A 23,430-nucleotide genomic window follows, 5' to 3' on the forward strand; every position below is an offset into this window, starting at 1 on the left:
CTCATAGACACACCCAAAAATAATGTTTGACCATCTATATGGCATCCCTTAGCCCATTCAGACTGACACCAAATTAACCATCCATGAGGTTATACTCACCTGTTTGTGGCAAACGATAAGAGATTTCCGCCTCGCACAAGAAAACTTCTTTACACATGGATCTTGGGTCACTCATGGAAAGGGAGAATCACCTCTAGCGTTACCAGATAAAGAAGTGCAGAGACATAGCACAGCACTAACTACTGTAAATTCAGATGTGGAAGCAAGGATAGCATGCATTGAATTGGCTCCAAAACCTCACGTGAAAGATCATGTTGGCTGGCCTCCCTTATTGCCTTTCATGGGTAAACCCTGCCCAAACCCTATCAGTTGAATCTGTGCCACCTTCTCCAACGGAACCAGATGTAACAGTGACTTGGGTTAGGTACCTGCATCCAATACCATCTTAAAAGCTTGAATTATCCCCCATCACAACGTTCTTCAGTATATGTGAATGAGTGTTCTCGGCCTTCTGTCTCACTTGGACAGAGAGAGAAACCTTGAGCCCATTGTCAAGATAACATCCCTTCCTCTTCCTGCCCGGAGGTTAGTGAGCAATACCAACCAAAGCACCATTTGAATGGTTTGAGCAAAACCTAATGTCCAGACTTGAAACATATATATTTTTTTTCTTTCCTAGGGAGAGGGTCTTGCTCTGTCACACAGGCTGGAATGCAGAGATACAATTACAGACCACTGCAGGCCGGAATTCCTGGGCTCAGTATTCCTCCTGCCTCAGATTTCTGATTAGCTAGGACTATAAGTGCACATTACCATCCCAGCTACTTTCTTTTTTTAAAAATTTTGTGTAGAGATGGGATCTCACTATGGTGCCCAAGCTGGTCACAAACTCCTGACCTCAAGTGATCCTCCTGCCTTGGCTTCCCAAAGTGCTGGGATTCCAAGCATAGGCCACTGCACACAGACTATGCTTGAAACTTTTAATCCCAGAGAGTATGGGTAAGCCTTTCACTATCCATGTTCATATTCGGGTGATAGAATTCATGCCTAGGTCTTCTCATCTGGTCTGAGGGGCCTATGTTCTTCCACTTCCAGAAGCCACATCTCAGTCAGCATCTCATCATCACTGCCGAAACCACCAGGACTCTGAAGGGTCCGGAAATTGTATCCTATTTGCAAGATGCCGCAGTCTCTTGGAGGTTGTCAGAAGACACGATACCCTAGGCCTGAGAGAAAGGAATGTCTTACTTACTGCACAAGAAGCATCGTCTTTTATGCTTGTGTCAGTTCTTCCTTCCTCACAAGTCCCACAGGGGTAATGCACAGTGGCACAGTTTCATGTTCTTCACGCATTGGTTTTACATTGCAGCTAAGGAAATCCCAATATGTTCTAAAAGACTGCAAACAATCCTGTCCAAACTTTGCCCATGAAGAGACTTTATCTTTGTTTTACTGGACAGAAAAAAAAAAACAACAACAAAACTCTGCCATCTCCTCCAGAAAGAGACACTACCTCTGTCTTGCAGCTATGTTTCCTAAACAAACAAAATGTAAGAGATGATACAGAGCAAAAGACTGCTGGTGTCTATGTCCCTGCAAGGTACAGCAATACATCGGGTACCTGTCCCCCAACACTACATGATAATAGGCCGGCTCTATTAATATTCCACAAACTAGGTCTTCACATAAAAGAAATTGAAAATGGCAGAGACGGCCAGTCACAGTGGCTCATGCCTGTAAACCCAGCACTTTGAGAGACCGAGGCAGACAGATCACAAGGTCAGGGGTTTGAGACCAGCCTGGCCAACATGGTGAAACCCCATCTCTGCTTAAAATACAAAAATTAGCTGGGCATGTTAGTGCACGCCTGTAATTCTAACTACTGAGGAAGCTGAGGCAGGAGAATTTCTTGAACCCGGGAGGCGGAGGTTTCAGTGAGCTGAGATCGTGCCACTACACTCCAGCCTGGGTAACAAGAGCGAAACTCCGTCTCAAAAAAAAAAAAAAAAAAAGAAAACAAAAGGTGGAGAGAATTGCTACATAATAATTAATATGTTAATTCACCTGAAAAATCTGATACAATAGTTCTAACCATGGATATATAACAAAATAGTGACGAGATATATAAAGCTGTTTTACAGGGACAAGCTGTCCTATCTCAGTAGTACATAGTAAGGTTTTATTACTCTTAGTAATCGAAGGAGCTATAGGAAAAAAATAAGTTAATCTTTTCCCCTGCCCTCCCTGGGGAGAAGATTGAGCTGTCTAATATAGTCCTAATGGTAAGCCTAGCTGTATTTAAGAGCATGGACCATGAAGTTAGGAAAGTTCCTAGAATTTTTATACTACAGAGGAAGGCAGCAAAATTGTGATACTGATTCTATTGCACATTTAAGAACACTGGTTGAGCATATCACTAAATCTAAGTTTCTCATTCATGGAGAAAGTATTTACAAACATGGAGAAAGGCACACTGCAAAGAATGCTGAGGCGTTGGATTGGCAATTGGGAAGGCAGTTTCATGTGCACTTTTGACTCCCACTCATCCACACAGAGTTGGGCCAGGAGCCTGAAACACCTCCTTACCAAGAGATACAGAGGCCACACAGCTGGAGCTTGGCTGAGCACTTGGTGTGGGAGTATCTCTTCCTGTTTCAAAGGCAATGAGTGTTCCTTTGTTCTGCTTGAGCCTACACCTCAGTGGACCCCAGCAGGTCCAAAGCTTTCAGAATTTCGGATTCCACGTAAGAGAGGATAAGTCCTTCAACTGCAGCACAGAGAAAGGCAGCAAGATTGTCAGACTGATTCTCTTGCATATTTAAAAAAATTGGTGCACTAAATGGGTGCATATCAGTTGCCTTGTGTCAGCTGCTGGAGGGTCCATTAGCCATGAATGGGGGCAGGCCACAAACACACTGAAGCCTATCTTGTTTTGTCTCTTCCCTCTGTGAGTAAAGCATTGTTTCCTCCAGGACTGCCTTGTGAAAGTTTCCCTTGATGACGCCCATGTTAAGACGCAGCAGACAGACATGTGTAGGGTTCTCCCCTGAGATGGATAACCCAGAGTGCATAATGTCCCTCTCAACCTGAGAAGGATAGTTATTTTTTTTTACAATATTTAATGGATTTTTACCCTTTAAATGGTTAACTAGTTTGTTTCCACTCTGTTTCATATTACTGTCATGATTCTTCCTTTTTATACTCACCTTTCCTATAGAAAGTTACTCTTGATAATATTTTAACTGCTCTGATTAACAGATCCTGCCTCTTCACTAAGCCACCATGACTAGGAATTCCCCTTCCCAAATGTGTTTTCTGGGCCCTGGTGTCAGATGTATAAGTTTTCCTGAAGTGAGTCAACAGGGGGCACTTTAAGCCTCAGAAAATCATGGGTTTTTAGGTTAAGCCCTAAGATTTACTCAAGGGGAAACTTTACACAGAGGAAACACCACGCTTTATGTGTTCATATAACTGTGTAAAAGCTAAATTCACCAGCTCTTGCCCATCTTTCTCAGTAAGCAATCCCAAAATGTTCGGTTGTTACCATGCATGAGGTGTGGGGACCTTTTTGATCGTTCAACATGTGTCTTCCATATAAAAATAGCACATAAGCCCTTGCTATTTCTTAAGCATAATAAACAAGAAATTTCTTCATGTTTTATGTATTTTAAAGCAGTTCATATAACAATCTAGTTATGTCATCCTCAGAGACGTTGAAATGTTTGCACAAGCTATCATACTTCAGTGTTTTTATGTTTGGGAAGGCATTGAAATCGTCTACTACTTTGAGATGTTCAAAGTCTTTTCCCTTGTTAGCTAAATTTAGCCTCTGTCCTGAATCTTTCAGCTCCTTCTATGTTTTTTTTTCCACAATGTATCCCTTGCTGCTTAACTCCCTTGTTTAAAAAGAAAGTTGACTCTCATTTACATCTGTGAAATTAATTTCTCTGAAATGCCATCCTCATGACCTTCTATTCTCATCTCATTTTTATTATGTTTAACAACACTTGCATCTCTTTGAAAATTTCTTTTGGTTGTTATTTGTCAAAGCTCCTATTACATACTAAGGTAAATAATAAAAAATGCAAGTTAAGAGTAAGTAAAAATGATTTCATTAATCGTATCATACCAATCATTAAACAACATATTTTTATAGGTTTTATTTTACTTGAAGCTATTTTAAATGAAAGCAACATTAATCTGGAATAATTTAAACTAGAGTTTTGGTTTGAATGACAAAGTTTAGTGACACAAATAAAAATGAAATTATGATAAGATAAACCTGCTAACCCTTTGATCTTTAAATTTTTAAAGTTCATTACCACATTTTGAAGTTTAGGATAATCCATGTGTCCAGTTGTTTTCTTTTGGCATTTCATGATACTGCACTACAGGCTATTGTGAGCTTTGTGTCAAATGAGAAATGTTTGCAGAGTATTTTGAGATGTATTTCGTTTTGGGAGAAAAGTAAAATATTTGTACTAATAATTCCTGTTCGGAAAATTAGAGATATACTGGTCCAGAGGCTATAATAGTCCAACTGAGAGAATGTGTTTGGTAAGACAAGGGTTAGGTACAGTTTTGTTCCTTTTTCTTCCTGGCAGTTCTCCTTGGTTGGTTAATCTGGTTACCAACTGGAGCACTATTTTAACTTGTTCATGACTACGTGACAAAGATTACAAACTTACTAACCTGGATTGTAGTGTCCTTACTTCCCTCATGTCATCTCAGCTTAGTTACGTTAACTTCAACTAGTCCCTTACACGGCCCCGTTTCTAGATGCTACCTTGAATGCCTAAAGTTGGAAGTAAAGGCTGAATGAAAATTTAACTTGCACGTCTGTGAACATTAGAGACTGCTCGAATTAAGAACTTTAAGATTCTCAGGACTCTGTTGGTCCATTTCTTGTTTTCAGTTTGCTTAGCAGCACCTGTGCTCACATCTCTAGTGCTGTCCTACAAGTGGCTTGCCTCTCTTCCCTCTGCTTCAATTAAGAAAGCAGGAAATTGACTCTCACTTCCCTATGGCACATGATTTTTTTCCCTGTGGTGAGGCTGGTATGATAGATTATCAATATAACGTTTTGTGATATAAAAAGTTTTTCAAAATAAAGTTTCTACTGAGAAAAGGAAATGCTCCTCCAAGTAAGCAGGGTGTTACTTGTGACAAAATATAGAGTGTTGCACAGAGAGAACAATGATGTAGTGTCCACTGTGTTGCAGAGGGCTTTTAATGCTGTTACTATGGTTAACTTCTTGTGTGTGTATGTATATGCTGCAATTAAGACAGTTCTGTGTAAATGATATGTCCTGATTGAATGAACAAATGGATTTAAGGCTGAATGGAGTCTTCATTTCCTCTTGTGGTTGTGTTTGAATGGGGAACACCATTCAACAATGATCAGAAGAACTTTAGTGGAAGCTGCTTTTGGGAAGAGGTTAGATACAGCTGAATATGAGGAATTCTGTTTATGAGAGTTCAAAGCATGTCTTTGATATTGGCTCTCTAGGGCATTAAAAGTATAATACATTAGTCAGTCCAAGAAAAATGAAAATACAGAATAAAAAAGTGATTTATGATATTCCATATTTTCTGATTTTTTTCACTTGAACAAAAATTTGTATTGCTACCACAAGAAAAATAACATTGCTGCTATTTCTACTGCCAATTATGTACTTGTTCTACATTAGAACTATAAAATAGTGCTTGAATCCCATTTCAGTCATATATTTTTCATCAGTTACATAAGCTCTTTAAACTTCACTTGCAACATTTATTGTAAAAATATCTCTGTCTTATTTTTTATGAATTATTCAAAAGAATAATGCATCTAAACTATGGTTGTGCCTCAATGAAAATAGGCCATTGTCAACTGTATATTTTCTTGTTTTAGCTGATTTATATTTTCTGGATTATCTAAATAATTAAAGTATTTCTAACTGACAGTTGGTTAGTAGAATTGTTATTTTATATGGATTACTTCAGTGAATGCCCAAGAAAAAATTCCTAAGGGAACTGTGGAAGGAATCTTGAGAATTCAGTTAACTCTTTCATTGTCTTACAGTAGACTAATGCCTAATCCAGGCTTCTCAAACTAGGCACACTTGACATTTGGGGCCAAATAAATCTTTGTTCTGGCAGGGGGCTGTCCTGTGCATTCTAAGATGTTTAGCAGCATCCCTGGCTTCTAGCTAGTAGATGCCAGAAACAGTCACTCCCCTGTCTGCCTTCAGTTGTGACAAATAAAAATGTCTCCAATGTCCTGGGAAGGGGGAGTGAAATTACCCTCAGCTGAAAACCCTGCTCTAAGCCATACAGCAGGCCCATGATGATTTCATCATCTGGAAACCTGGTAACAACAGCCTGTCCCAGTGTTTGTGGACTCTGATGGTTGGGATCTTTTTCATATGCTGCATATTTCTCCAATAATAAGATCATATTTTCTTCTTCAGTCCTCTTATTAAACTAATGACTATCAAATAACTTTCCATGACTAGTGTCAAACTCATTCTGCAGGCTTGCTTTTCACAAGAACTCATAACTTAAGTGATCTCAATACTTGGATATAAGATAATCAGGAATGCATTAATCATGTCTTTCTCTATATTATTTGCATTTTCTGGCAATTAAAGACTAATGAGCATGCCCTTTATGTGATATTTTAGTTCACATATACCTTAATAAATATTTCAGCATTGTGGTAATTAAGTAAATTGAACATTATTAATTAGAAATGCAGTCAGTGGATGTAGCTAAAAAATATTTTAGAAGTAGCATTTTTTGACGTCCTAATATTCTTTGAGTAAAATTGCCCATGGAATTTTTTTCCAAAATTAATTCCCAAGTAAGTAAAACTAAGTAGCTTTCTAATAACAAGAAGCTGTAATCATATGATTATATACATAGGGTATATTCGCTATACATCTGATTCTTATTCCTTATAGAAATGCATATAAAAAGATGTGTTGAGTAGAATCTTTCTGAAATCATTTCACATGTACAGTAATTTTTTTGCAAATCTATTTTATTATTTCATGAAAATCATAAAGATAGCTTTGAAAATTTTAAATTGCAATCATGTCAAAGAAAGTTCAAAGGTGAAACATTTTTTCAAAGTTCAAAGGTGAAGAATTAACCACATTTTTAGAAAGATCAGGTGCTTCTCTAGTAAATTATTTTCCGAGTGCCTAACAATATAAAAAAATGAACAGCGGGGGGGTGGGGAGTTGGGGAGGGATAGCATGGGGAGAAATGCCAGATATGGGTGAGGGGGAGGGAGGCAGCAAATCACACTGCCATGAATGCACCTATGCAACAACTTTGCATGTTTTTCACATGTACCCCAAAACCTAAAATGCAATAAAAAAAAAATAAAAAATAAAAAATAAAAAAAGAATTACGTGGAGTAAAAACAAATTACAAAATTTACTGTATAGCATTAAAGATAAACCTAGATAAGGCAAAGAAAAACTATGTTCCCAGGCCAGGCATGGTGGCTCACTCCTGTAATGTCAGCACTTTGGGAGGCCGAGGTGGATGGATCACTTGAGGCCAGGAGTTAGAGACCAGCCTGGCCAACATGGGGAAACCCTTTCTCTACTAAAACTACAAAAAAAAAAAAAAAAAAAAAATTAGCTGGGCATGACGGCCAGCACCTGTAGTCCCAGCTACTCCAGGAGGCTAAGGCAGGAGAATTGCTTGAACCTGGGAGGCGGAGGTTGCAGTGAGCCGAGATTGGCCCACTGCACTCCAGCCTGGGTGACAGAGCAAGACTCCATCTCAAAAATAAAAAAGAAAGAAAGAAAGAAAACGAAAAACTGATTTTTGGGGGGTTTTTCGTGTCTCTATCACCTTCAGTTCTGCTCTGATGTTATTTCTTGTCTTCTGCTAGTTTTTGAGTTTGTTTGCTCTTGCTTCTTTAGTTCTTTAAACTGTGATGTTAGGGTGTCGATTTTAGATTGTTCCCGCTTTCTTCTTTGGGCATTTAGTGCTATAAGTTTCCCTCTAGACACTGATTTAGCTGTGCCCTAGAGATTCTGCTACATTGTGTCTTTGTTCTCATTGGTTTCGAAGTGCTGATTTATTTCTGCATTACTTTTGTTATTTATCCAGTGGTCATTTGGCAGCAGGTTGTTCGGTTTCCATGTAGTTGTGTGGTTTTGAGTGAGTTTCTTAATCCTGAGTTCCAATTTCATTGCGCTGTGGTCTGAGAGACTGTTTGCACTAGCAAGACAAAGAATAAAAGAGAGAAGAATCAAATAAACACAATAAAAAAAAAAAATTAATCAGTGGCAGTGCACAGTGGCTCACACCTGTAATCCCAGCACTTTGGTAGGTTGAAGAAGGTGGATCACAAGGTCAGGAGTTCGAGACCAGCCTGGCCAACATAGTGAAACCCTGTCTCTACTAAAAATACAAAACCTTAGCCAGACATGGTGGCAGGCACCTGTAATCCCAGCTACTTTGGAGGCTGAGGCAGGAGAATAACTTGAACCTGAGAGGCAGAGGTTACAGTGAGCCGAAATCACACCATTGCATGACAGCCCAGGTGACAGAATGAGACTCTGTCTCAAAAAAAAAAAAAAGAATCATCAACCTTTGGGCAGATAATATGATTCCTGTTTTTAATAAATGAGTAACAGCTGTATGTTTTTTGCTCCTTCAAGTATTATCCAGATTTTCATGTTCTTTATATTTAAAAAAATCACTGCTAAATAAACTCCATTTAAAACGTAAATGAGTGTGGTATAACACATCTATAAAGGGAGATAAACATATATTCAAATGGTAATATTCAATATTAGCTATAATTAATATTGGCTTTTGGCTTTGTCTGTTCATATACCACTGACAATTGCTCCTGAACTTTTCTTAAATTATGTCATGAATCAGAATTATATGAGCAAGTTCAGGGTTGTGAAATATTAAGTTAACAGAAGTTACAGTGCAGAATATTAAATTTGAAGTTTCAAACTTTCATAAAATTCATTTGGCTTTCATTAAAGCATTCATAATTGCTTAACTATTTATGTCTACTTTTGATTAGATGTTGGACATTTTAATTACATTTAAAATGCACTGTGATTTTACCATGACAAAATCATTTTTTTTCAATTTTGGAAGCATTGAATAATGAAAAATAATGATACCATTGAAAGCGTTTGTTCCCCTGAAAGGGCCAGTATGCTACCATAAACATGTTCAAAGCCCTTAATAATTTTAAATCATTTGTTGCAGAGCTAGTTAAGAATTTTATCTGTTCATTAAGGAGTTATTTGACAAGAAAAAATAAAAACATTGTAGAGATGTGAGTAATCTGATTAGCTATTGGGTACATTCAGTGCTTCTTGATATCAGCTGAAGCCAAATTAAATTAGTCACTGGTGCATTTGTCCGTTGGAGCCAGAAAGTCTACCCTATTTAATTTTAAAATAATTTTCTCTGAGTAAATTATGGCAGTAGCCACTAAAGAAGTCATATTACTTCAGAATTAGCAAGATCTATTTCTTTTAGAATAGAAAGATAATTATTGACTCTTAAAAGATAGAGCACACATAAGCTCAATATAAAAGGATGGAGGAATATTTACCAAGCAAATGGAAAGCCAAAAAAAAAAAAAAAAGCAGGGCTTGCAATCCTAGTCTCTGTTAAAACAGACTTAAACCAACAAAGATCAAAAAAGACAAAGAAGGATATTACATAAAGGTAAAGGCATCGATGCAACAAGAAGAGCTAACTATCCTGAATAAATATGCACCCAATACGGGAGCACCCGGATTCATAAAGCAAGTTCTTAGAGACCTACAAAGAGACTTAGACTCCCACACAGTAGTAGTGGAAGACTTTAACACCCACTGTCAATATTAGACAGATCAATGAGACAGAAAATTAACAAGGATATTCAGGACTTAAATTCAGCTCTGGACCAAGTGGACCTAATAGACATCTGCAGAACTCTCCACCCTAAATCAACAGAATATACATTCTTCTCAGCACCACATTGCACTTACTCTAAAATTGACCACATAATTGGAAATATAATTTTTAATCATGTCAAGTATGCAGTTATAAAATATTATCTTCCAAGTAAATGAAAGATACTCTGGATTAAAATTCCACCAGAAGTAATGTTCTACAAAGAAAATCAAGCTAAACACAACTAAAACTAAAATAAGAAGTTAGCAAACAAATGAAAATCTCATGTGCCATAATATTTTTGATTTAAGAGTATTCACCTTTTACTAGCATTTTCTGAGAGCCTGGCTCATGATAGCTACTGCATAGGGAAGAACTGGCTCTTCGGTACTTAAAACTTCGGAAATTTGATGTCATGATCTCAGATATTTTTAATGGGAAAATTGAGGTTGAGAACATTTGAGCAACTAGCCCAAAATGTCACTTTTAGGAGATGACACTCAGAAGAATCAGATCCAGACATTCCTCTCTTCTAGATTTCTTATTTATCTTTTTCCATTACATGTGTAATGGAATCACGAGTGCACTGTCGTCACGTCTTAAGTGTTTTCAGTCCTGTGGTCATACAAGCACTGAAGAGAGGCTGCTATACTGTTTTTTGTAAAACAAGTGAAATAATCTCTGGGGCTTGTAGAAACAGTCTTATGTGACAATATCTTATTACAAATGCACATTTATTCAAATGTAAGACCCATGGGAAGTTCAGCCTAAAAAACATTTACACACGAGGATTTGAGAGGCACTAAGTACCTCATCATACCAAAAATTTATGTGAAATGTGTATGCATACAAAGGAGTATATTATAGAAAGTCTCATAAATATTTGGTTTATTTTATATGTAAATATATGTCTGTTCTCTATGTGTATGAATGTGTGTTTGAACTATTGTGCTATGTTTGTGGAAAACCACAAGTAAATATAGAAGTATTTAATGAACACATCAATTTACAAATACATATTTTACAATGCTTTGCCTAGGGTGATGTAAGATGGGGCATTTGACACTGTGCAAGTCACTGGCTAAAGACTGATGCACAGAGTCTGTAGCCAAAACTTAGAGTCCAGTAAGAAATAGAAGACATGCTTACTTGAGTAACCAAAAACCGAGATTCTATTTGAGAAGCTCAGGAGATGTATTATCAAACTCTCTGTTGTGTCTCTCTCCATTTGATTCTAAAATTTTCTACTCATGTCGTATAATAGATCTGGCAAACTAAGTATGACTTTAAAAACTATTATGTTTCTCGGTGACTGTTCACCAAAATGATACCCAAGGCAACTGCACTTCTGCCTTCTTTATGAAACAATAATACTATACATAAGTGTGTAAAGTTGCACCTTAGTATGGAAGACTTATTACCTGGTGGAAAAATCTCCAAATTATATGCATAAAAATTACCTTTCTTTCCAAATATTTCTTGAGTTTCTACTCATATAACTAAAGCATTTGAATTACTTTTTTTCTCTTTTTATACAGTGCAAACTAGAGTATCAGGCATGTGTCTTAGGAAAACAGATCTCAGTCAAATGTGAAGGACATTGCCCGTGTCCTTCAGATAAGCCCACCAGTACAAGCAGAAATGCTAAGAGAGGTAAGTGATAAAAATATATTAATGATTTTATATTTATTTTTCTCTATTAAAATGTTTTGCAATAAATGTCATTAAATACACAATGAAGTTTGTTTTATACATATGCCTAATATTAATTATATTTTCATTGAAAATATTTTTCCTTTAGCCTCAACTATTACAGCAAGAAATGATTTTCTGTAGATTTCCATTTATTTTGATCATAATAACGAGATCCTTCTTTCCTATGTGCTCGTCATATATAGGAAATCTAAACAATGCATTCTCTAAATAATTGTGTCTAAAACGTGTGTTTTAGATCTATTTTTTTCATTTAGAGCAGCAAACTGATTATTGATAAAATAGTAAGTAATTTAGTGGTTTGATCAGATCTGTAGCTGCCCAGTTACTACTAACCATTTTAAATGAAAATGTCTACCGCATGTATACTGTTTGTGTTTCATAATTTTCTATGGAATAATTGTATAAGTTAAACTTATTTTTGATCAGATGAAGTCTTTAAATGATATTTATTCATTTAATGTCTAATAAAAATGAAATGCATTTAACCAGCTATGTACTATAATATATAACTCGACTTAAGATTATTTATTATAGTTTACATTATTTATTCTATTTGAAATATTGTTTATGCCTTTTTAAAAAGTCTCCATGGTGGCTAGCTCCAGTCCCCAGCACGTCTAGATAAAGAAGGAAGTGTGGAGAATAGATGCTTGCTTAAGTCAAAAACTATTTTAGAGCTTTAGAGCACTGTCATCAACAATTATCATATAATTTATTACTATTCAACCTTTCTAATCTAATAATTATTACTGGGTACCCTTATTAATGTGAATAAGTAATTTTTGCCTGTTTTCCCTGAAAAACATGAAGAATGGATATGCAAACAGGAAAAATGTACTGAGTATGAAATTTCTTTCATATAAACTTATGTATTTCCTTGAGCATGATATACTGAAATAAAATATAAATATTTTAGTTCAGATATAACTTCTGAACCCCAGATATGCCACTTATATTGGTCTTAACTCATTAAGTAATATTTAAGATGAAAAATCAAAATAAAACTCAATGTTATAGCATTGCCTTTAAGAGAGACTAGTTAATTTTATTATTCAAAAATAAATTAGTTGATTTGAAAATTAAAGGTAAATTAGTGCTCAATCATTAGGCCATGTGAAGAATGATGCCAGCTGGTAGAAGAGAGATGCCACACGGCCTTCCAGAAGCCCTCTTCTTTTTTTTTTTCCATAAGTTTTTGGGACATAGGTAGTATTTTGTCACATGAGTAAGTTCGTTAGTGGTGATTTGTGAGATCCTGGAGCACCCATCACCTGAGCAGTATACACTACACTGTATATGTTGTCCAGAGCCCTGTTCTTAAAGCCTCGTCCTTGCTGACTCACCCCAGTCTAGGTTCCACTACCCAGTGTGATTCCTTCTGTAATCCTCAGCCCTCATCTCCCTCAATACACTCTCTTCAATGCCGCCGAAATAAGGACTTTCACTACCACCTTGAATATACTAATTCGATCCAAGATAATCCAAACGCTAATTGTGATTTTTTTTTAACTGAAATGTTTTGATGTTTGTCCCTTCCTCATTCCCACTCCTGATGGAATACATTTTCACAGTGAAATTGAAGACACAATTGACCACATTTATCTTTGAAAATCACTTCAAGTGGAAAACATATCCTACCAGGTTCAATATCCACATTCCAATTTTTTCACTGAAGACTATTAAGAACAACATTTGAGAAGCGGTCATAGTAAGTGTATATCTGTAGTGTACCACAGCCTTTCAATGAGATTTTACTTCAATGAGGTTTTCTGCTTTTGGATTTCGTTGTGAATGAAAAGGCATTTTTGATATAGTATTAATTTATCTTAATCTCCCACAAGCTGCAAAAGGAATTCTGTGTGCATTAAAGATGGAAGGTAACACATCTGAGAAGAGGATCTCTTGTGAATAAACAATAATTATTTTTCACATTACTCAAATGTTCTGCACAGTGTATATATTAATATATCAAGAAGAAAACTTTTAAAAGTCATATCCTCAAGAGATAAAGATCATTTGTGTTCAATTGTGCATAGAAGGAGAGGCAAGAAGAATTTAATCCTGCTCTGATGAATTGTCAGGGCAAAGCAAGTAGAGGATTTTGCTAGCTGCTATAGAAAAGCAGTACAGTCCATTTTGAACATCATTTTACACAGTGCCAAAGGCCGAGAGACGGGGGAAATATAAGACCGAGTTTAGTATCATTTCTCATCTTTCAGCTGTTATTTACATTAGAAGCATGCCTTAGGTAGACTGTGCAGTGCAAGAAATTCTATTTAACATCATCCCTATTCTAGAAAAAGTGAGGAATAAACTACCAAAAATGAAATATTTCTTAAATTTTTCTAACTTCCTACATTTGAGATCAAATTGGCACGATAGTATGTTTTCCTATGTTAAAAGCAGAATCTTTAAATCTACTTGAAATGCATTAACACTGATAAATATAGATTTTCTTCATAAAGTATGTATAAAGTTTTCTCCTATTTCCCTAATGTACTTATTAACAAATAAACATAAATTCATCCAAATACATATGTTCAAGTATTTTAAGTAAATAAAAACAGGTATATTCCGTGTTTTAACCTCTAGATTCTGACTTTACATAAATAGGTAAGCATACTCCCTTCAATTAGTAACTTAACAATACAGTTTTCTCCTTTTCTGACTCATCAATTCTGTATTACAAAGGCCAGTGCTCTCGGATCACTTTAACGGATTCCCTCCTTTTATTCCATCTTTTTGTGTTCACTGATTGTTTAACTGCAAATAAAAAGTATTATTTGGAAGGTAGATCAAAGTCATTCAAAGAATATTGAAAGCTGATTTTTAGAGGCCTCTCATATTTTTATGGCCAGGAAAATAAGAGATTCATACATGTGAGCATGATCTATTAATAGACCGTTTTTCATAGATTTTATGTATATGTATAAAATGCAATCCTAACAATTAGAAGGGACTTGCAAAACAAAAGTTCATTGAAAAAGAACATTGAAAAATATTGTAGAAAACATTTATTTTACAATAGGATTTTTCTGCCCTAGATAAATCTTACATTGTCTACACAGCAGTGGTGCATAAGCACAGTAAACTTTAGATATTGGGTTTATCTAAAGTGCTCCATTTGGTCATTCATTTCACTGGTTAGATTCAAAAGATCATTTTAATTGACATTTTGCATTTGTTTCAAATTTGATTATTCCAAAGTTCAAAACACTTTCCTTATGATTATGGCCTTTATGGTTTTATATGTCAAATCTCTTAAAATATAATTTATTTTAAATAATATCATTTTGAATATTTTAACCTCAACATGCATCTAAACACATACTCATTATGCACCTTGATAGTTTGAATTGTTGAGTTTCAGTGAAGTCTGCGTAGAGAAGGAAAATAACCTGTGAGAGTTTAAATTAATTCAACCATTGGGGAAGACAGAGTAGCGATCTAGAAATAGAAATACCATTTGACCGAGCAATCCCATTACTGGGTATATACCCAAAGAATTATAAATCATTCTATTATAAAGACACATGCACATGTATGTTCATTGTGGCACTGTTTACAATAGCAAAGACTTGGAACCAACCCAAATGCCCATCAATGATATACTGGATAAAGAAAATGTGCCACATATATACCATGGAATACTATGCAGCCATAAAAAAGGATGAGTTCATGTCCTTTTCAGGGACATGGATGAATCTGGAAAGCATCATTCTCAGCAAACTGACACAAGAACAGAAAAACAAACACCACATATTCTCACTCATAAGTGGGTATTGAACAATGAAAACATGTGGACACAGGGAGGGGAACATCACACACAGGGGCCTTTTTGGGGGAGGGGGGCTAGGGATAGCAAGGGGTGGGGGGATTGGGGAGGGATAACATTAGGAGAAATACCTAATGTAGGTGATGAGGAGGTGGAGGCAGCAAACCACCATGGCATGTGTATACCTATGTAACAATCCTGCAAGATCTGCACATGTACCCCAGATCTTAAAGTATAATAAAAAAAAAAAGTAAGATGTGAAGCTAGGTGAAAGAGGAGGAGATAGGAAAGAAAAGTGGAGCCCTCAAGGCCTGAAGTGGCTTCAAGCCAACTATCCCTTTGTTCTAGGACACAAAGCAAATAGGTCATTGCCAGACATAAGAACTTTGGAATTAATTTATTTGAGTCAGATATATGGAAATGTTTATATTTTTGAGCAAAGAGTTAACATTTATAAAACTGTTATACTAAGTTTTACCTGAAAAGAGTCAACAGTTTCTAGTAAACCTTAGAGAAACTTATTATGTTACTGAGACAAGTGTTTGTTCGTTTGTTTGAGGTTGGGGTGGGTGGTTATTTTAGAAATAAGGCAACCAAGTCGCAACAAGGATAATAGATGAAGAAATAACAGGAGAAACTGAATTGGAGTAATGTTACTGAGATGAAATTCAAAAGGCTTGAAATCCAATTGGATATGATGGACAAGGAAAAAGAATCCCTCAAAGATAATTCTGAATTTAGTAATCTGGGTGATTTATAGAATGCTAGCCAAAAGGACCAGCTTATTTTTCTGGGCCTATGGTTTATAATTCCTACTAATCCTCACCTGCATTTTTTTTTTCTTTTTTTCTTTCTTTTTTTTTTTTTTGAGATGGAGTTTCGCTCTTGTTGCCCAGGCTGGAGGGCAGTAGTGTGATCCTGGTTCACCGCACCTTCCGCCTCCCAGGGGTCAAGGGATTCTCCCGCCTCAGCCTTCCTAGTAGCTGGGATTACAGGCATGTGCAACCATACCTGGCCATTTTGTATTTTTAGTAGAGACATGGTTTCTATATGTTGGTCAGGCTGGTCCCCAACTCCCAATCTCAGGTGATCCACACACCTCAGCCTCCCAAAGTGCTGGGATTACAGGCATCAGCTACCGTGCCCAGCCCTGCATTTTTAAAAATACAACTAGAGCTTTATTTTATTGGGAGCTGAGATTCTTGTAACTTATCATATTTCTCTTTTCTCCTTATTCTCCAAGAGTGTCAGAATTAAATTGATGCTGAAACATATAACTCTGTTATCCCGCATAATGGACTTTAATCCTAAGAGTGAGTGTGTGTGTGTGTGTGTGTGTGTGTGTGTTTAACCAGTTTATAGAATTTCTTTCTGGTTTATGCATTGTTATCCTGTGGAGTAGCACAATTTATTCATTAAGGGTATATATTTTAAAATTCCAGTCCTTCACTGCTGTGTGGTCCTTAGCTATATATTTAAGTTTATGAGTCTCATTTCTTCATCTGTAAAATATAAAAATCATAAGGATTTATGGATGTATTTCCTCAAATTTAACCATCTTTCCATTTCTATTTCATTTGAACAGATTGTACCTGTAAAATGCTGTTGAATCCTAGTAAATTACTTAAATTTTTCGTATATTAAATGACAATTGTAATTTTATATGTGGTGTTTTTAACATCATATTGGGTGACAAAAATTGAAGAGATTTAATTTTTACTATAGTAAATAGATCTAGTTGCGTATTTTGCAAAATATCTGTACATTGAGACCTTGAAACAACTCAGCATTATAATTCTTTAGCCTGCAAGTTATTATTGGTCATTTTCTTTGATAAATCTTTCACATTCTTTTATAGCTACTAGCCACTGCAAAATATATTTATAGACTCGTAGATAGGGATATGTGGGGATATATGTAGATATATACTGCTTCTTGATACAATTATTAGCCTAACTGTACATTATATTATTTTGTAATTAAAAACAGCTTTTCTTTGTCATCAAGGGAATCAGGAAAGATAATAGTGAACTACTATCCGGACACAGTATTCTCATTCCTTTATTGTTTTAGCAGTTATATTTTTGTGACATTATTTAAATTTTCTTAAATTCTTTAGTACTTGATTTTTGACAATTTCTATCAGAATATGAGTATTAAAATGCAAATTGGGACTGTTAAGTGAAAGCAGTTTTTAATAATTCATATGCTTTTGTCACAAGTTAGTAAAAGACATTTTTTTTCAAACTTTGGGCCTTCATGTGAGCCATGCATTTCTAAGTACAATGGGTCCATCAATAAAATACAAAAATCTTGTGCTTGCTTTAATTATTTCTTGGGACCCACACCAGACACAAGTTTGAGATGGACTTTAATGAGTCCTTCTCATATCAGAGATCACTGGTACCCATGAAATTTTGGTGTGGAGTCAGAAATCACTCAACAACCACAACATAAACAAAAACATAGCTGTTTATTTAATAAAAGATACCTCCTCTGAGATTGACTGTATTATTTGTAAATGGATGTGGGGACAATAGGTATAGGTTTGTAATATTTAGTTTTCTTTCTATATTAAACTGCAAAGCCTGATAGTTTTTATTTACACTATGACAAAGTATGGGGATGAGTTCTTCTATAATCTGATACAGTCATTTTATCCATTATTCATTTCAGTACTCTGTCATGAAAGAATGTTTATTTCATTATTGTGCATGATTATAAATTAATTTATTTAAGGAAAAAGTATTCATTTAGAATTCATGTGTGCTTTTTTCCAGGTAGCAAATAATTTAGTTTTAACATTTAATTTTGTATGATGGAATTTTTTTTGTATACCCTGAATTATGGAATGACTTTTCAATAAGAAACAGAATAACATCAGTGTATTAATATACTCTTGCAACATGCATACTTCTCCATAACTAATATAGTGTATTCATAAATGGTAAGTTCTTCTGTAATTTTGTTTAATTGGATTCGTGGAAAAATAAAATTAAGTAAATTTATTGGCAAGTGTTGCATAATGATTTATAATAAAAATAAAGTTTTACTCATTTGGATTATTTAAAATATGTTCTTGAATTAGTGTGTTTGAAAACAGAACAGAATCTGATGGGGAGATTGTTCAATGTCTTCCCTAAAGACTATTTTTGTGTTAAATAATGAATTTCATATTTTACACAATATTTTACATTACATGTGAAATAGATGTTGGACTAAATTTTAACTTCCCTACAAATTCTGCTTAGAAATTTTGAGTTTTGACTTTATGCAGTTACATGTTATTAGATATAAAAATGAAAATAGCCCTGTATTAGTTCTTGTAGCACTAAAGAACTATTTATACTTATTCTTTGTTTAACTCCTTTCCAGGACATAATATGGCATGTCCTTTTAAGATAATTATTTACAAAATGCAATATAAGCACTCACTTAAAAGCAGTCGTCATTCTTACAATATTTAACAAGTTTGAACTGGGTCCCGACAAATCAGAACTGATGCCATCCCGGTCAGCACCGCGGTACTGTGTGGTTTGGCCTACCAGTACTTTCTGTTGAATGTTAGATTTAAATACAAACAGAAGTTCAAATCAGAAGCTGAGTATTTCTTAGTTTAAAATGGATATGTGCAATATATTAAGAGGATGATATCAGTGAACACTTTTCCTGAGATCTGGATGTTAAGATGTGTACGTTTCTTGAAAAAACACATAAAATTACCCTGGAGGGAATATTCTTTTTCAGACTATCATCTCTACACTTTAAGCCATTGCATGCTGAACTTACCTTAAGTTTAATTTACACATTTTAATTCTAACCTAGAAACCACATGCCATTCAAGCTTATTACAAAGAAGGAAATACATAATAAGTATATACCCACAAATAATAGTACAAAATGAAACATTATTTATGAATGCACATGGCTGTCATCCCCCTTTCCCTCCAGTATGTATCTTAAAAAGTATGATCTACCACATATTCAACATTTACTTTTACCAATATTTAAATATAAGGTACGATAGATAATAAGGAGATGTTTGCTATTCCACTTCTAGAATAGACTGTATCAGCCTTCCAAATAAGTAAATGAGGTCAATTGATTTGTATTTAGAAGATCTTCTGTGAAATCCTTTTGTGTACAAAAGAATAATGAAATATATTTGAAGTTTAGCAACCCACATTCTGAACAGTCTTTTGAAATAATATTTGAGTTTATAGTTTCTTTATGTAACTTACCAGCTTTAAAAAAAAATCTAGGGAGATTTCAGGATCTGATGATAATTTTGAGCCTCAAAATAAGAAAGGAAAGCAAAGTGAATGCAGTATTTACATAGGCTCATAAAGAAATTATTTATTTGATATTTCAGAAACAGGAAAAAATCAGCAAAGATTGTCAATTTTAGATATAGGACAAATATTATCTATGTTTTGTGGAGCAAAAGAAATAATGAAGCCATATTGAATTAAAAGCAATAAATAAAAATGAATTATTTTTCTGTAAAGTATATTTGAAACAAGTAAGTTAGCTGAAGTAAAGACTATATATATAATTCTATATTTTGTAATTATACTTTGAAATCACTTGATCAATTACTATTAATTTACTAAATGAATCCATTTATCTTAGGAATAAATTGTTTCTGTTATGGATATATCATTTTCTGTATTTGCAAATAACAAACTTCAGACATTTTGCAAATGATTAAAATAAGAAAAGGAAAAAAATGACACAATTTTGTGACTGATGTTTCTGTTTATATGTTAATGACTGTAAACTGTGCCTGTGAATTTTTTTTAATTTCAAAAACATTACAAAGGTAAAATTATATTACATTTTATTCTATATAACAGCTAATTTAAAAGTACATTTTGAAAGTTTGTATGGTTTTCTGAGTTTTTATTACAATACTTCTTTTCAGTATCCGTTGGATTAGTTCATTTGGAAATCATATTACAAAGGTCTGTGAATAAATAGAGAATAATATAACAAAGAAGTAATATATTTAACAAATTATTGAACAAACCAGTTCACCAAGATTTTTAGTGAATTCAACATTTATGAGAAATGTTATATATGGATTTATAAATACTTAATTAGGGATATATAAAAGTTAAACATGATGGTTCAAGAATGGAGAAGCGTGAGCAGTTAGGAAATTGGTAAGAATTAAGGCTTGAAATGACTGTGATTAAAATATTAGAGATAGGAAGCAAATAATAAATTCAAGAAACGTTCAGGAAGCTAAATGGCCCCACCTCGTTGATTGACTTCAGGAAGGGAAAGGAGAATTAATGATAACTCCTGAGAAGATTATGGTGATAAAACCAAGATGGAAAACTTGTTAGAGATTTCAAATGACATGGGAAAGTTGTTAGGTTCAATATTGGGCACTGTTTTTAAGGCACCAATGGCCAAACCAAGTGTAGATACACTTGTGTTTACACATCTAAGAGAAGTAGTCCGGGTTCTTCTAAAGTAAACACTGGAGAATTTACAGGTTATACATCAGATTATGACAGTGAATGAAATCCCCTGAGGATCACAAAGTGAGAAAAGCAGGGGCTGAGTTCTGGAAAAGACTAATATGCATGGGTCAGAAAAGGAAGAAGAATCTATGGATGACTTAGAGAGAAACAGGAGAGATCAGTGTACCAGAAGCTGAGGAATAATTCTGACTGGAAAGAGATAAAGAGCTTCACTCTTGACTACAGAATGGATGTTCGTGAGAAATGACCACAGACTTTAGCAATCAGAGTATCAGTAGCGAGGCCTGGCGCAGTGGCTCAAGCCTGCAATCCCAGCACTTTGGGAGGCCAAGGTGGGCAGATCATGAGGTCAAGAGATCAAGACCAACCTGGCCAACATGGTGATAACCCCATCTCTACTAAAAATAGAAAAAATTAGCCGAGTGTGGTGGTGCATGCCTGTAGTTCCAGCTACTCAGGAGGCTGAGACAGGCGAATCACTTGAACACGGGAGGTAGAGGTTGCAGTCAGCCAAGATCTCACCACTGCACTCCAGCCTGGCAACAGAGCGAGATTCTGTTTCAAAAAGAAAAAATTATTAGGCTTAAATTATTAGCCATTTTAGAGTGAAAGGGCTGGACTAATATCATTTTGCTCTTACTGGTATATGCTGGACCCTCCTTTAGGTGCATGTAGTATTTACAGGACCTATTTCATCTAGTCCTTGCAAAGCCCTAGGAAGTGGGTGCTATTTGTATCCTTACTTCACTTTACAGATGATTAACCTGAACCACGGAGAAGTTACCCATCTAGAGTCACACAAGTAAGAAGCATCAAAGCAAGGGTCTGAAGTGATGATTGCTGCCCCCTAGTTACAGTGTCCTATAGCCCTTTGGAGTCTCTCTTTCTGTTATGGCCATATGTCATGTGTTCCTTCAATAACAATACATAATGTTAGTGTTATGTGTGAGATAGAGTATTTGTATTATTTTACCAAGCGGAGATATATAAAGAATTGACATTGTATTTTTGTAGTGAACTGACTACAAGCTAAGAGTTAAATATACATTTTAAAGAAGCAATGTTAAATCATTTGAGTTTGCTTGTTGAACATCTAAAAATGTACTGGCTTATGTTGCCTATGATTTTGGCCAATGTCTGATAGTGTATATATTCGAGAGCCAAATTTTCATAAAATATTACTTAATAAATATTCTGAGATGCCAACAAGGAAACATGCATCATTTATTTTTCTCTCCTTAGATTTTTTTTTAATTTTTTTAATTGTTTTTTGAGATGGAGTCTTGCTGTGTCACCCAGACTGGAGTGCAATGGCATGATCTCCACTCACTGCAACCTTCGCCACCCGGGTTCAAGCAATTCTCCTGCCTCAGCCTCCCAAGTAGCTGGGATTTTAGACATGCACCACTGTGCCTGGCTAATTTTTGTATTTTTTTAGTAGAGACAAGGTTTCACCATGTTGGCCACACTGGTCTCAAACTGCTGACCTCAGGTGATCCACCTGCCTTGGCATCCAAAATTGCTGGGATTGCAAGTGTGCACCACAGCACCCAGTCATTTTGTTTATATCTTTCCTGCAGCATTTTTCATGTTTCCAAGGTGATGCAGGAAGATAGCTATGGTAGCAATAGACAATTGACTTAATGAATTACTAATTAATCTTTTATCTGCATTTTCTTTAAAGTATATTCATATCAAATTTCCACTTACTGGCAAAATTATTAGTTTCTACTATTTTTACACTATTAGTAATATCTGTAAAATGTAAAATCACTTGTAATGAAGTTATTATCACAAAAAAATATTAATTCAGTAATTCTAATATATTTTTCCCAAATCATCTCTAATAATGAAAATATGGTTTATCTCTGAACAAAAATGACCTGTTAATGAGAATTTTTACATTATAATGTACTCCGAAACGTTTTACCTCCTGTTCACTTTCCTTTTGAGATTTTCATTGTTTTTTTTTCTTGTCTTTCTCTACCAAAGATCTGGCATTTAATAGCACTTGATTTAAATTCTGTTACATTTGCTTTAGAATATATTTATATTTATTTGTACTTAGCTTATGTTTTCTGAAGATGAGGTCTCTACGTTTTTGTTTTGTTTTGTTTTGTTTTGTTTTGTTTCTGTAGTGGAACTCTTTACTTTAAATTTAACAGTTTTAACACCGTAAAAGAAATATTTCAACTGTAATAACACAATTTACCGAAAGCAAGAATAATCAAGGAATATTTCAATGATACCAGAGAAAATAGCCACAGAGAAATCTACTTTTTGAATCAGAATCAATACATCTAAAATGGCCCTGAGAGGTTCAGAATTTCAGTTTCTATAAGAGGATTTTTTGACACAAATAATTTGTGTACATGGTAAAATACTAACTAGTACACATCAAACAATAATGAGATCAACTCTTCTTGCACAAGCCCTTAAAATCCTGTTTTATTGATTGGAAGTAACCATCTTAACCACTACAGTCTTTCATTCTTTTGGTTTTTTCTATTGTAACTTTGATGTGTGTATCCC

At 34.9% G+C, this 23,430-nt stretch overlaps 1 protein-coding gene across 2 annotated transcripts in view; it reads left to right on the plus strand.

Moving 5' to 3' along the window:
- The window catches only part of SPOCK3 (SPARC (osteonectin), cwcv and kazal like domains proteoglycan 3), a 577,835-nt gene that overhangs the window by 385,505 nt on the left and 168,900 nt on the right, over positions 1-23,430 (plus strand). For both annotated transcript variants that reach the window (XM_064371038.1, XM_064371039.1), the window contains exon 5: positions 11,454-11,568. In XM_064371038.1, coding sequence (XP_064227108.1) covers positions 11,454-11,568 — 115 coding nt within the window. The remainder of the gene's footprint in view (positions 1-11,453; positions 11,569-23,430) is intronic.

This window comes from Aotus nancymaae, unplaced genomic scaffold, assembly GCF_030222135.1.
Source record: "Aotus nancymaae isolate 86718 unplaced genomic scaffold, 86718_ANA_hifiasm-v0.15.2.pri h1tg000115l, whole genome shotgun sequence".
NCBI lineage: Eukaryota > Metazoa > Chordata > Mammalia > Primates > Aotidae > Aotus > Aotus nancymaae.